The sequence below is a fragment of the Vitis riparia genome, chromosome 8 (genome assembly GCF_004353265.1).
Source record: "Vitis riparia cultivar Riparia Gloire de Montpellier isolate 1030 chromosome 8, EGFV_Vit.rip_1.0, whole genome shotgun sequence".
Lineage (NCBI taxonomy): Eukaryota > Viridiplantae > Streptophyta > Magnoliopsida > Vitales > Vitaceae > Vitis > Vitis riparia.
Window position 1 is genome coordinate 4,000,334 of NC_048438.1, and position 13,882 is coordinate 4,014,215.

Below are 13,882 nucleotides of genomic sequence, written 5' to 3' on the forward strand. Positions count from 1 at the left end.
GAAAAAAGTTTGTTAATTTTAATTTTGATGTAAATTTTTACTTTTTTGTATACGTGGCATGAGGATTTGCCGTACAAAGGTGCCAGATGGTATATCCCATGTCACCAAATACACTTTGATTTACATGTCTACCTGTGGGCTCTCTCGCTGATTCTCTTACGGTCTTGCCTGTTACCCAAGCCTTTTTCTCCGTTTGCTTTTATAACTTTATATCAAAATACCTAAACTACCCTCCTCCACACTAAACTCCCCCAAGCGCCTTCCCATTCACCCAGGTTTTCTTTCCTTTTTTTCCTCGTCTCTTGTTGCAGAGCCCGTTGTTTCTCTCTCTTCTCCCCTTCTTCAGATTCGTCAATCGGACGATCCATTTGCCTCCGCCATGACTCTCATGACTCCTGCGCCATTGGATGTATATACCAGCTCTGTGTTTCTCTCATACCTTTCTCCCATCTCTTTCCCTCTACTGTCTCACACACTCTCTGCCTCTTTCTATGTTGTGGTTTCTTATCATTGTTGTTAGGGTTTTTATTGGTTGACTTGGTTTTTATTTGGTTTTTCTGTATTGTTTTTTTATTTTTGGGTTCTAGGGTTTTGGTTTCGGATTCAACTCTTCGTTTTCGCAACTTCGTTGTTGAAAAAATATTGATTTCTAGGGTTTTTATTGAGTGGGCTAGGGTTAGGGTTGGGTGTTTGGTGGATCAGAGTTCTGATTTGATTTGATTTTTGTGTGTTAGCAGCAAGAGGATGAGGAGATGCTCGTTCCCCATTCGGATTTAGTCGAAGGTCCTCAGCCCATGGAAGGTGTGTTCTTGGCTTTACGATGATTTTATTTGCGAATGTGATCGATTGTAGGCGTACACGAGTTTGAAACATTGTGCATGGTAGAATTGATCCTGGCTTTGGTTTCATAGTAAGATATAGTTTTTAATTGGCGGAATTTGATCCTACCCTTTGTTTGGATGCTGAGAAAACTAGGATGCGTCAAAGGAAAATTATCTTTTTTAGTATTGGATTGGTTTCCAAATTCATTTCCCCCTTTTTCTGCTTGTTTCTTGGGAAGCTTAGAGGTATGGGGTTTTGTTTTTTATTTATTTATTTTTTGATTCGTTTTATTTAATCTGTGTCTGTGGTTTCACTAGTGGTGGCGCAAGCAGATGCTAGTAGTGCTGTGGAGAATCAGCCCGTGGAGGATCCTCAGACATCTAGATTCACATGGACAATTGAGAACTTTTCTAGGTTGAACACCAAGAAGCACTATTCCGAGATATTCGTCGTTGGTGGTTTTAAATGGTAGTTAGATGACTCTACTCACTAAGCTCCTTTATGCGGCCCAACAAGATTTATTTCGTTTGCCATGGTTGATTTTTAACTTGCATTGGTTTGAGCAGGCGGGTGCTTATTTTTCCAAAAGGAAACAACGTAGACCACTTGTCGATGTATTTAGATGTTGCAGATTCTGCGACCTTACCATATGGGTGGAGTCGTTATGCACAATTCAGCTTGTCTGTTGTTAATCAGATTCATAACAAATACTCAATAAGAAAGGGTATTCTCTTCACTGTTCCTATTTTATTGGTTATGTGTCAGAGCTTCATATGAAAATTGTGTTTTTGTCCTTAGTTATTTACGTCAAGCATTTTTATTGCATGAAATTTGTGATTCTCATGTCATCATTTACATGCTTCACTTCAATATCTTATATTGTGCCTAGAAGTATTCTCGAATGAATGTCATAAGTGACTGCAATGGTAGTAAAAGATGTGATTCATATTCTTGTAATGAAAAATGGCTTCTATTCTGTTTTACCCATTTAAATGGTTACCCATTTAAATGGTTTAAGGCCTTGTTTTTGGCAGGAAAATAAATATTTTTTTCCAAACTTTGAGTATTGACTCTGGGTATATTTACTGTATGTTTGGAACTGGAAAATTAGAAGACTCTTAATTTCAAATTTTATTTTCCTCAATCTGGTTTGGATGGGAAACTGAGAAAAGGAAGCCTGATGGGAAATGAGTGATCTTTATAATCTTAGATTTTTTTTTGAATGTGCATAGATTTTAGAAAAATTAAATTTTAATGCATCGCTTTGTTTGGGTCTATGGAATCTAGTGCTGGGATCAAGACCTGTTTCTGTTTCTGGTCCATTCTTGCTCTTGGGAAGTGCACGTAATGGAGACATAGGAATCATTTTCTGCCTTTATTGCTTATGCGGAAATTTGAGCATCCAGTTCTAGCTGAGAAGGTGCTAGTTACATTCCATAGCAAATTGGAGTAGTTGTGCTAATCGTTAAGCTGGGTTCTGACCTTGATATGAGTGTGGTTTACGACTGAGTTTTCTGGAACTCCTCTGAAATCTATTTTGATGGTTTGTGGGAAGCTCTTGAGATGGAAGGTGGTATTACATGCCAATGGATGCCTACAACCCAGTGGGCAGCCTAAAAAGTTCAATTTTGATCAGTGCTTGCTAGGTAACCTGTGGTAGATAGGAGGTTAGGGCACTGGGAGAAAGTCTAGGTAGAGATGGTCCCTTTGTTCTCTATGCTGACTGGTTTTGGTTCTATGATTCAAATTTTAGCTTTGTGGAAAAGACTGAAGGAGGCTTTCTCCAGGGGCATCTGGAGTCTTCTTGTTGAAGGGGACCCTTTGTGGTTATTTATTGGCCAATAACAGGAGGCAAGAAAGATTTGTGATTTATCCTGTGGAAGAAAGTTACTTTCCATTGAAAGCCCAGATTGCCTAATCAGGTAGACAATGGGCTGACCAGGAGGGAAGCCCTGTATTGAGATGTACTCAATCGGGAACTCAGGGTTTTGTTGGGTTCCTTTTGCATCTTTCTCTTTTTAATTTTTTTCTGTTCTGCCGTTTCTGTTTCTCTCTCTTTGAAGCACTTCTCATCCTTCTGATGTATTACCTTTATATTACTGAAATGTGTTGTTTAGAGAACACGCGATACTCTTCTTTTATATTACTAAAATATGTTTTCTGAGAGAACACACAATCCTCCTTTTTTTTTGATAGGCAAAGAAAAATATATTGAAAGCGTTAACAAAAGAGTGCACAAAAGTATACATGCTGTATACAAAGGTGCCAAAAGGCCAACCAAAACTGAGGGATAAACTAAGAACAACACACAATACTCCCTTTATTCCCACTTCCCCACCCTGGCCTCCCCCCACCAAGAAAAAAAAAAAAAAGAAAACGGAAAAGGAAAAAGAATTTGTTTTGTTTTTTTTCATTTATTTTTTTCTTGCTTGATTTCTTTTCTACCAATTCCTAGTTGCAAACAAAGTGTACAACAAATTTATGAAACTTAACTAATTCATTTGTGTATATGTAGAAAGAAATTCAGCGTGTGGGTTAAATTTTCATTTATATCATTGGCACTACAGTTGGACTGCCATATATTCTCTCTGACGATATAATGTGTTTTTGGTTGAGTTTTACTGAACCACGGTATGATAAGAGCAATGTATTTTGATTGCTTTTGGACATACTCATGTTTGGTAATCACCATTAACAGTTGAGCATGTGTTTAATAATTATCCTTTACATTATATTTGCAAATACTTCTTTGTTTTATCCAATTGTAAACAAAAGGATGTTTCATGCCATGCATATCAAACTAAAACATTGCATTAAGAAGGGTGGGAGACTGCAGCAAAGCAGTCTGTGTGAGCAAAAGTGCAACTTTCGTGCCATATCTTGTGGAAGTAAGAGAATCTGCTGGGAATATGCACAGTTACTATGCATCTGAGATACACATTATGCATATTAAGAAACTTTCTTCCAACATTTAGTATCTCTAGCCTAAAGCGTCCAAATGCAATGTTAACTAGAATTTTCGAAATGACATTTGGGTTAATCAAGCTGTAAAACCTTAATTTTGAACTTGTACTCAACCCAGAATGAGCCCCCAATCTAGTTCAATTTATTGCTCAATTACACTATTCTTTAAGAACAAATCTTTTGATGGTTGGTTTGTGAATTGGTTACTTGAACCAAACGGATTAGCATGAGCAAATATGAACTTATTTAGTCCAGAAACTATCAGAAAAGCTGGCTTCTGTCTGATTTATTTGTCTCACATGGTGCTCAGACCATGTAAGTTAAACTTGTTTATAGTTTCAACCCTATTTTTTATTTTATTTTTGGGATTCTGCAGACACACAGCACCAATTCAATGCGAGAGAGAGTGATTGGGGCTTCACATCATTCATGCCCCTCAGCGATCTTTATGACCCTGGTAGAGGGTACCTTGTGAATGATACATGTATAATTGAAGCTGAGGTTGCTGTTCGTAAGATTCTAGATTACTGGACTTATGATTCAAAAAAGGAGACTGGTTTTGTTGGACTGAAGAACCAAGGGGCTACTTGTTACATGAATTCTCTCTTACAAACTCTCTACCATATTCCTTATTTCAGAAAGGTTGGGAGTATCTTATATTTTTCTTATTGTTTATTATTATTTATTTCAATGAGTATCTAAAAGGAAATACCTTATTTTGGACTATGTATGTCAGGCGGTGTACCATATGCCAACTACAGAGAATGATATGCCTTCAGGAAGCATTCCATTGGCTCTGCAGAGTTTATTTTATAAGCTCCAGTATAATGACAACAGTGTTGCAACTAAGGAATTGACGAAGTCCTTTGGATGGGACACATATGATTCTTTTATGCAGCATGATGTGCAAGAACTTAACAGAGTTTTATGTGAAAAGCTTGAGGATAAGATGAAGGTATATGAGGTTTAACAGCTGGAGCTTTCAGTATTTTTCACTGTTCTGAAGTTTTTTTATTTTATATTACTGGACAGGGAACTGTAGTGGAGGGGACAATACAGCAGTTGTTTGAAGGGCACCATATGAACTACATTGAGTGCATCAATGTGGACTACAAATCTACAAGAAAGGAATCATTTTATGGTATTCATTTTTGGTTCAAGCTTACATTCTTTGTAGCTAGGCATTCGCTATTAATGGGAATGCATGATACTTGAAGTATATATGTCCTAATATAAAAAGAAAGGAAAAAAAATGAACTGCATTTTTATTTTTGCATGGCAGACCTACAACTTGATGTAAAAGGATGCCGGGATGTTTATGCTTCTTTTGACAAGTATGTAGAAGTTGAACGTCTTGAAGGTGATAACAGATACCAAGCTGAGAATCATGGTTTACAGGTTGGTTGCTATTTATATATGGTGCTTTGATAGGATTCTGTTGTGCTGTGTGTGTGAATGTTGGACTAATATGTTTTTAGGACTTAGGCTTAAAGCACATTAGGGGATCTATTTGGAAGAATTGAAAAACTCTCCAGGTGTGCTTTATCTTATCTGGCCATATGCATTGGAAACCAACCATATTATTTGTTAGGAGATGTGCCAAATTTCAATGTCTTATGCCCCAGAATGTGCCAGCTCACATGCTTTAGTAACGGATTCAATAGGGATGGGTTTCTTCAGTGTGGGTGAAGCAATTCTAATGATACAAACAGGCCCTTGAATGCATATAAGATGGTTCAAAGTTTTGGGAAGTGCTTTGTACAGTTTGTTCATCATGAGCTGAGACTCTCATAATGGAAAATATATCCAGGAGAAGGTTTTTCTAAGAGGTAAATGAACTCAAGTTATAAAGCTATGTTTCCCTGAAGGTGATGAATGGTTTTGGTAAATTTCCTCCAAGTTTCCCCATTAAACATTTGTTGAAGTAAGATTGGCCTTAAAAGGGGTAAATTGTTAGCAGGAATTTTTTTTATATTGTTTGTTGAATCAAATGGGCCTGTGATAGTCTGTGTCCTTCCCTCTAAGTATATGCTATAGCCATGGATGTAAGCTGTAGCTCTATTTTGAATAATAACTTTTCTTAAGTTGGGGATTCCTTTGAGCTGGTTTCTCTTAGGTGTCCTCAGATTTCCTTTTGGCTTTTTGAGGATCCTCACTCTTTTATAATCTCTATATTCTGTTTGCTTGAAGGATTGCTGATCTTTCCTTTTACTTTTCTTCATTATCAATGAAATCTATGTTCTTGCTAAGTTTTTTGATTTTTTTTTCCTGAAGTTGGTTTCTCAAGCCATATGTTTGAATTGTGTTACTTCAGGATGCTAAGAAGGGTGTCTTATTTATTGACTTCCCACCAGTTCTTCAACTTCAGCTAAAGCGGTTTGAGTATGACTTCATGCGGGACACTATGGTGAAGGTCAGTACTAGGAAATTCTCTTTGCTTCATCATGATTAGTGTTACATGGTTTGGTTGAATGTTTTGCTTGTCTCCTTGTATTTCATTAGTATTGATTGTGTAGGTCATATAACTTAGGAAAATATGAAAAAATCAGCATATGGTAATTTAAAAAAAAAATATCATATTGATGTTGAGGCTTCCACATTGCATTATGAATATTTTGTTTTTGTGTTCTTGTCTATACCTCATAAAACTGTACTCTCTTATAGTTGGATGGCTGATATTGTAAGTGCATACATAATGAAGTTATAGATTTTGATAGCAAAATTAATGTCTTTCTCAAGACACACATCATATTACTATTTGATCACGAGATTAGACTTCTGTTTCTCCTTTTCAATTGTGGTTTATGGTAATTATCATGACTTTTTTTTTTTTTGATAGGCAAAAGCAGAATTATATTAGAAAAGGGCACCTTGAGGAAAACCCAAAAGCATACAGGGAGTATACAAAAGGCACCTTAAGGCACAAACAAAAGAAGAGAAGATAGAAAACCATCCCTCATCTAGCGCCTAGCCAATAAAAAAAACTAAGTAAAGGAAGAGGACCTTCATTTACAATTGACTTTGTCCACAACCAAAGATTACAAACAAAAGAATTTTTCAACCTATGAACCAAAAAATCCTCATTATCGAAGGCAATCCTATTTCTTTCCATCCAAACCGCCCAAAAAAGGCACAACGGGGCTGCCTTCCACACCTTTCTCCGCTTCTTGCCCAACATAAAGCCCCTCCATTCAATAAGGGTATCTCTAACCGAAAATGGGAGGACCCAAAACACTCCAAAAAGGGCGAACAATAACTCCCATAAAACTCTTGCCCTGGAGCAATGTATAAGAATATGATCAATAGACTCCTCTTCCTCACAGCACAGGAAACATCTATTAGCAAGAGCCCACCCCCTCTTTTTAAGCTGATCCATAGTAAGCACCTTACCCCAAGAAGCCTCCCAAGCGAAAAAGCTCACTTTGGAAGGCACACTAGGGCTCCAGATCAAACCATGAGGGAAAAGACCAGCTCTTCTTGAAGATAGATCATTATAGAGGGATTTAACTGAAAAAATCCCATTCGAAGTCACTTTCCACAGCATACTATCTTCCACAAGAGGAATAAGCCTTACACCCCGGATTGTCAAAAGAAGTTGAGTGCTGTTATGGACAATGTGCGTACCTAAGTGTCTGCTTAGACTAACATGAAGAAATGCTTTATTGAGGAGTGCTTTTAGGAAGTGGTTTAAAACTCAAAATGTTGTGTTGTTATGGACAATGTGCCTACCTAAGCTTGTCAAGGTGCTTTGTTCTCCTTAGCCTTCAGAAGAGATGAGGTTGGCTGGCTGCTAGAATAACTATAGAAGGTGTTGGAGCTGGAGAGGTCTTTGGGCTTTATTCAAAAGTATAGGGGAAAAACCAGGAGGCATCTTCTGGAGATTTGTTTTAACAACATAAGAAGGTTCAACAAAGTGTCGAAGTTTGCTATGAATTGAAGAACCACAACAATGGTTATTCTTGAGGATGAGAAAGGTAGAGGATTGGAAACCCTAAGGATGGAGATATCTTCAATGTTGGAGCTCCCTTTGGGGCTGTTATGGTTAGAAAAAGAGATGCTATTGAATCATAGAATCTAGTGAGTGATGGTCTTTGCAAGGTGAAACGCTCCTACGTAAGAGTTATTGAAGAGGAGGGCCCAAAAATAGGAGCTATAATCCCAGTCAGGAAGTAGGCTAGAGGTGTGATTTGTGAAAGTGAGGTTGGAAATCTAGATTGGGAAGAAGTGGGAAGAATTTTTGTTGGAAAGATGGGTATGAAAGGAACTTTCTTTGGTCAGGGATTGGGGAAGGCAAAAGAGACCATCTTGTTAGATGGGATGTTGTGTGTAAGCCGAGGGTAAAAGGGGGTTTGGGGATTGGGAAGATTCCTTTAAGGAATCGCGCTCTTTTAGGGAAATGGTTGTGGAGGTATCCTAGGGAGAGTACAACTCTATGGCATCAGGTCATTCTTAGCATATACGGGACACACTCAAATGGTTGGGATGCCAACACTTTAGTTAGGTGGTCACATCGTTGCCCTTGGAAGGCCATTGCACAAGTCTTTCAGGATTTTTCCAAGTATACTCGGTTGGTCGTAGGAAACGGGGAAAGAATTCGCTTTTGGGAAGATTTATGGTGGGGGGACCAAATCTTCAAAGACCAATATCCAAGACTATTTAGAGTAGTAATGGATAAAAGTGTTCCCATATCTTCAATTCTTGGTTCGGATCGCCCTTTCTCATGGAACTTTAACTTCCGTCATAGTCTAACCGATTATGAGATAGAAGATCTAGAACGCCTCATGTGTTCTATTGATTGTATGAATTTATCCACCTCCGCTTCAGATGCGAGATCTTGGTCCTTATTGTCTTCAGGACTGTTTACAGTCAAGTCCTTCTTTACAGCCTTATCCCAATCATCTGATTCATCTCTTTTGATCCCTTATAAGTTTGTATGGAAGTCTCAAGTTCCCTTCAAAGTTAAGGCCTTTGTCTGGCTTGTGGCACACAAGAAGGTAAATACCAACGACTTGCTACAATTGAGGAGACCCCACAAAGCTCTTAGCCCTGACATCTGTAAGTTGTGTATGGGGCAAGGAGAATCTGCAGATCACTTATTCCTTCATTGTTCTGTGACTTTGGGGCTGTGGCACAGACTTTTTCAGCTAGCCAAGATGGATTGGGTCCCTCCGAAAAGCATTTCAGACATGATGTTCATCAATTATAAAGGCTTTGGCAAATCCAAGAGAGGGTTGGTTTTGTGGCAAAATGCGTGCATAGCTTTAATTTGGGTTGTGTGGCGGGAAAGGAATGCTAGGATATTCGAGGACAAAGCGAGGAATTCAGAGAATCTTTGGGACTCCATTCATTTCATCGCTTCGTTTTGGGCTTTTTGCTCAACGGGGTTTAAGGGCATTCCCCTTAACGTTTTACAACTAGATTGGCTAGCAGTGTGTAGGTCCAATGAGACGGTGTAGTGTCATGTTATCTTTTTGTGTTGTTTAGTTTTTTTTCTGGCGGGAGGATTTCTCATCCTCCTTATGTACTATTTTATCTTATCAATATATTCATGTGTGGTTTCCTATCAAAAAAAAAAAAGATGGGTATGAGGGGCATGGTGTCCACAACCCCATTTTCGATCTTTAAAAGGTTGTTCTTTGTGGGCTCCATTGAAAGAGTAGTTTGGCTTCAAGAGCAAGGAAGAGTATTAGTGAAGGGAGGCCATAGTATATCATTGAGGAGATGGCCGCCAGTAGAAATTGCAGTGGTGCTTGGAAAATTTAGGTGAGAATGGATTGAACTAAGAGACCTTCCTGAAGAATTTTTCTCCCCATAAATGCGGAGGCAACCCTACCACTTGCACCCAAACCTCTTTGACACAATTCTCAACCCTGAAATAGCTTACATCAGGCCTCCACCAATCCATCTGCAGAGCTTTCCCCTCAAACCACTTGCTGATTCTAGTTTAGGTTCTGTATTTCATGTAGCTTGATCTCTGTAAAGACTTCTCTCTCTCTTCCTCCCTCCCTCCCTCTCCTCTTCTCTTTTCCCTCCCTTTTTTTGGTTAAGTCAAATTATAGAAGTTGCTGTAAGTGTCGAACTTTAAACATATGCTCTATTAACACAACTGTCACTTAGCTATTAAAACATTGGTTATGGTATCTCTTAGATTGTGTTTTACATGAGGGATATTTGAATGTGTTGGTGGGATATGATCAACTAACTGCACCATGTTATGTGTGGTACTAGAACACACAGGTCAAAAAAAAATACACGTGTTGGTTTGGTAAATAGGAGACAACACTATTTGACTATATCATCAAGGTAATAGAAGATGTGTGGTACTGGAACACACTAGTTGAAAAAAAAATACACACGTGTTGGTTTGGTAAATAGGAGACAATGCTATTTGACTATATCATCAAGATAATAGAAGATTTGGGCCAAAGTGTATTTAGGTGAGGAGTCTTTCTCCCTTATAGGTTTCTTGGAGTGGATAGCTTCCACTTGAGGGGAGGTAGTTCTTTTTGGTCCTTTTTCTGTTTTTGGGCTGTAGCCGTCTTGTATACTCCCTGTATGCTTTGTGGCGTTTAGCCTTTTTTTATGAATATCTTGCTTACTTATCAAAAAAAAAAAAATAATAGAAGATATGAGGTCATTTGGTGAAATCATATGGGCTTACTGTAAGCAACTAATAGTATTTATGAAATTCTAAAAACTCTAGTGCTATGTGTCTCTGATTAGTGTATACTTCATCTTTTTCCTAGCAATAATAATGCCTTTTGTTGTGCAGATAAATGACCGTTATGAATTCCCTCTTCAACTTGACCTTGATAGAGAGAATGGAAAATATTTGTCACCTGACGCAGATAGGAGTGTTCGCAACCTTTACACACTTCACAGGTATCAAGTTTCTCTTTCTATTGCTACCTGTCTTTGATTCTTGTATCTTGGTTGTACTTGGTTTTATTATGAATGTATAAATAATTCTTTTTACTACTGCCACTACCATTATCATTGCTGCTGCCTGACTGCTACTGTATATTGCTGCTGCTACTTCTTTTATCACTGTTGTTATTACCATTACCACCATAACTCAACTTTGCTTTATCCCAATTATTTGCTGTTGCTTTCTTTTGTCATTTTGCTCAATCAAAGGCATTTCTTCTGTTAAACACTGCAGGTCATCTTGTCTTTCCCCATTGCTTTGCCTTTCTGTCTCTTTAAACTTTCCTCTTGTCATTCTAAAGTGCTCAACTTCTCCCAATGTGTGATCCTTAATTTTTTGCATGGAACTAGATCTTCTTGCGCAGTTTTCTCTTGTTTGGCACTTTCTCTAATATTGCATGAGTGCATTTGTTCTAGTTCTATTCTATCTTGTCTGTACATACACCCATGTCAACATCCTAATTTCACAAAGCTCATTTTATGGACTTCAGTTAAGACTACCAATGTTTTTTACCACAAGGCATGGTTGTCCTTAGTCATCTCATAAATTTACTTTAACCAGACCTAAAGAAAAATAAATTTATTTTTCATCTAGTAGGTATTCATTCATTTCATCCATGGACAGAAACCTTTAATATAATGTCCAGCAATTTATTATTGTGATGAAGCTAATGACAATCAGATTGATGGTTACCATGTTGCTGATGAGTTAATAAATCTAATGAACATGGTACTTTTGGATATCTTGTAGTCATAAATGTTCATTGTTCCCTGATTTCAACACTGGGTTTTGCTGCAAGCACATTTTGTGTGTAGATATGTTGGCTCGCCCATAGTTATCTTGAAACCTTGGATTGTGAAGGACTGAGTGCCCACAAATCTTATGATTGTTGTTATTCCATCTCACTGACAACTGCTGAGGGTTACCTTTACTAGTCATCCTCTTCTGTCCAACTCAGTACAATCTGTATGCTAAGGAAAAACACGAGGTTTATAAGTCTTGCTTGGTAAAATTCTCTATAAACATCTATTTCATTTGATATTCCTATAGCAATTAGAACCATGTAATGCTCTTAGTTTTGGTAAAGTTTTCTCTATTTGTTATTATCGTTATTTCTTAATTGGCATCCTAACTATTTAGGTTTACCTGTTTGATTATCCTGTCTCTACAACATTCTACTTAGAGAGAACAAGATGATAATAGGATTGACTGAATAATAACAGTGTGTTAAGCTAGCTGGTTTGTTGAACTAGGTGAAGAGATGATAACTTTCCCTAGCTCTATGGAAATTCAGGAGTGGAATTTTAGAGTAGGCATCAACAAAAAACCAAAAATTTGGCTCTCGAGGCTGGCTGTAAAGTGGGCAGGCTGCCTTCTTCTTATTTGGGGATCCCTTTGGGGGCGAACCACAAGTCTGTGGCTGTTTGGGATGGGGTAGAAGAGAGATTTCGGAAACGGCTGGCCTTGTGGAAGAGGCAATTTATTTCCAAAGGAGGGAGAATCACTCTAATTCGGAGTACATTGTCAAGTATGCCCATATACTTGATGTCTTTACTTCGAATGCCAAAAGTGGTTAGTCTAAGGTTGGAGAAAATTCAAAGGGATTTCTTGTGGGGAGGGGGTGCTTTGGAGAGGAAGCCTCACTTAGTTAATTGGGATACCGTTTGCATGGACAAAAGGAAGGGGGGCTAGGGAGTTAGACGCCTATCCATCCTTAATAGGGCCCTTCTTTGCAAGTGGAATTGGCGTTTTGCGAATGAAAGGGAGAACTTTTGGAGGCATGTCATTAGTAGGAAGTTCGGGGAGGAAGAAGGGGGTTGGGGTTCTAGAGAAGTTAGGGAGAGTTATGGAGTAGGATTTTGGAAGGAAATAAGGAAGGAAGGTGCCCTTATGCAAAATAAAGTCGTTTTTTCAGTGGGGAGTGGTAGAAGGGTAAAATTTCGGAAAGATATATGGTGGGGGAACTTCGCCTTATGCAATTCTTTTCCCTCCTCTAAGGAGGCTTGGGTAGAGGAGTTTTGGGATACTTCGGGAGTGGAAGGGGTTTGGAGTCCTAGATTTTCTAGGCCCTTCAATGATTGGGAGGTGGAGGAGGTGGAGAGGCTTCTTTTGACAATCCAAGGTGCAAGGCTTAATCCTCTTATGGAAGATAGAATGATGTGGAATGTGACTTTGAATGGGATTTTTTCAGTTAATTCACTCTATAATGATCTATCTTCAAGAAGAGCTGGTCTTTTCCCTCATGGCTTGATATGGAGCCCTAGTGTGCCTTCCAAAGTGAGTTTTTTCGCTTGGGAGGCTTCTTGGGGTAAGGTGCTTGCTATGGATCAGCTTAAAAAGAGGGGGTGGGCTCTTGCTAATAGATGTTTTCTGTGCTGTGAGGAAGAGGAGTCTATTGATCATATTCTTATACATTGCTCCAAGGCAAGAGCTTTATGGGAGTTTTTGTTCGTCCTTTTTGGGGTGTTTTGGGTCCTCCCATCTTCGGTTAAAGATACCCTTATTGAATGGAGGGGCTTTATGCTGGGCAAGAAACATAGAAAGGTGTGGAAGGCAGCCCCGTTGTGCCTTTTTTGGGCGGTTTGGATGGAAAGAAACAGGATTGCTTTCGATAATGAGGACTTTTTGGTTCATAGGTTGAAAATTTTTTTGTTTGTAATCTTTGGGTGTGGACAAAGTCAATTGTAAATGAAGGTCCTCTTCCTTTACTTAGTTTTTTTGATTGGCTAGGCGCTAGATGAGGGTCGATTTTGTATTTCCTCTTCTTTTGTGGGTGCTTTAAGGGGCCTTTTGTACACTCCCTGTATGCTATTGGGTTTTCCTCAAGGTGCTCTTTTCTAATATATTTCTGCTTTTGCCTATCAAAAAAAAAAAAAAAAAAAACAAAAAACCAAAAATGAAGAAAAAGAAGGAAACTGTGCCAACTATAATTTTTCATAATGGAGTGTGCAAACTCACAACCCAAAGATTCTCCAATTGGGATCTTTTCAAATATACCATGAGATTGGAAAAATCAATGAGGATTTCCAAATAAAATAGCCTTGATTCCCCATGACTTCCAATACATTTTGGACAGGAAGAACCTTGATCATATGTTGCTAATAAGAGGACTATTGAACCAGAGATTGTTCATTAGAGCTTTGCAGATGATGTACCAAGCTAAAGTTT

At 38.4% G+C, this 13,882-nt stretch overlaps 1 protein-coding gene across 5 annotated transcripts in view; it reads left to right on the forward strand.

The window, feature by feature from the left end:
- Positions 1 to 280: 280 nt before the first annotated feature.
- LOC117920233 (ubiquitin carboxyl-terminal hydrolase 12) overlaps positions 281 to 13,882 on the forward strand; it is a 38,584-nt gene continuing 24,982 nt past the window's right edge. For 2 of the 5 annotated variants that reach the window (XM_034837644.1, XM_034837646.1), the window contains exons 1-10: positions 281 to 409; positions 735 to 801; positions 1,140 to 1,290; positions 1,389 to 1,546; positions 4,163 to 4,428; positions 4,523 to 4,741; positions 4,819 to 4,927; positions 5,069 to 5,184; positions 6,101 to 6,199; positions 10,559 to 10,668. In XM_034837644.1, coding sequence (XP_034693535.1) covers positions 380 to 409; positions 735 to 801; positions 1,140 to 1,290; positions 1,389 to 1,546; positions 4,163 to 4,428; positions 4,523 to 4,741; positions 4,819 to 4,927; positions 5,069 to 5,184; positions 6,101 to 6,199; positions 10,559 to 10,668 — 1,325 coding nt within the window. In that variant the 5' untranslated portion in view covers positions 281 to 379. The remainder of the gene's footprint in view (positions 410 to 734; positions 802 to 1,139; positions 1,291 to 1,388; positions 1,547 to 4,162; positions 4,429 to 4,522; positions 4,742 to 4,818; positions 4,928 to 5,068; positions 5,185 to 6,100; positions 6,200 to 10,558; positions 10,669 to 13,882) is intronic. The other 3 variants (XM_034837645.1, XM_034837648.1, XM_034837649.1) reach the window with 3 other exon arrangements.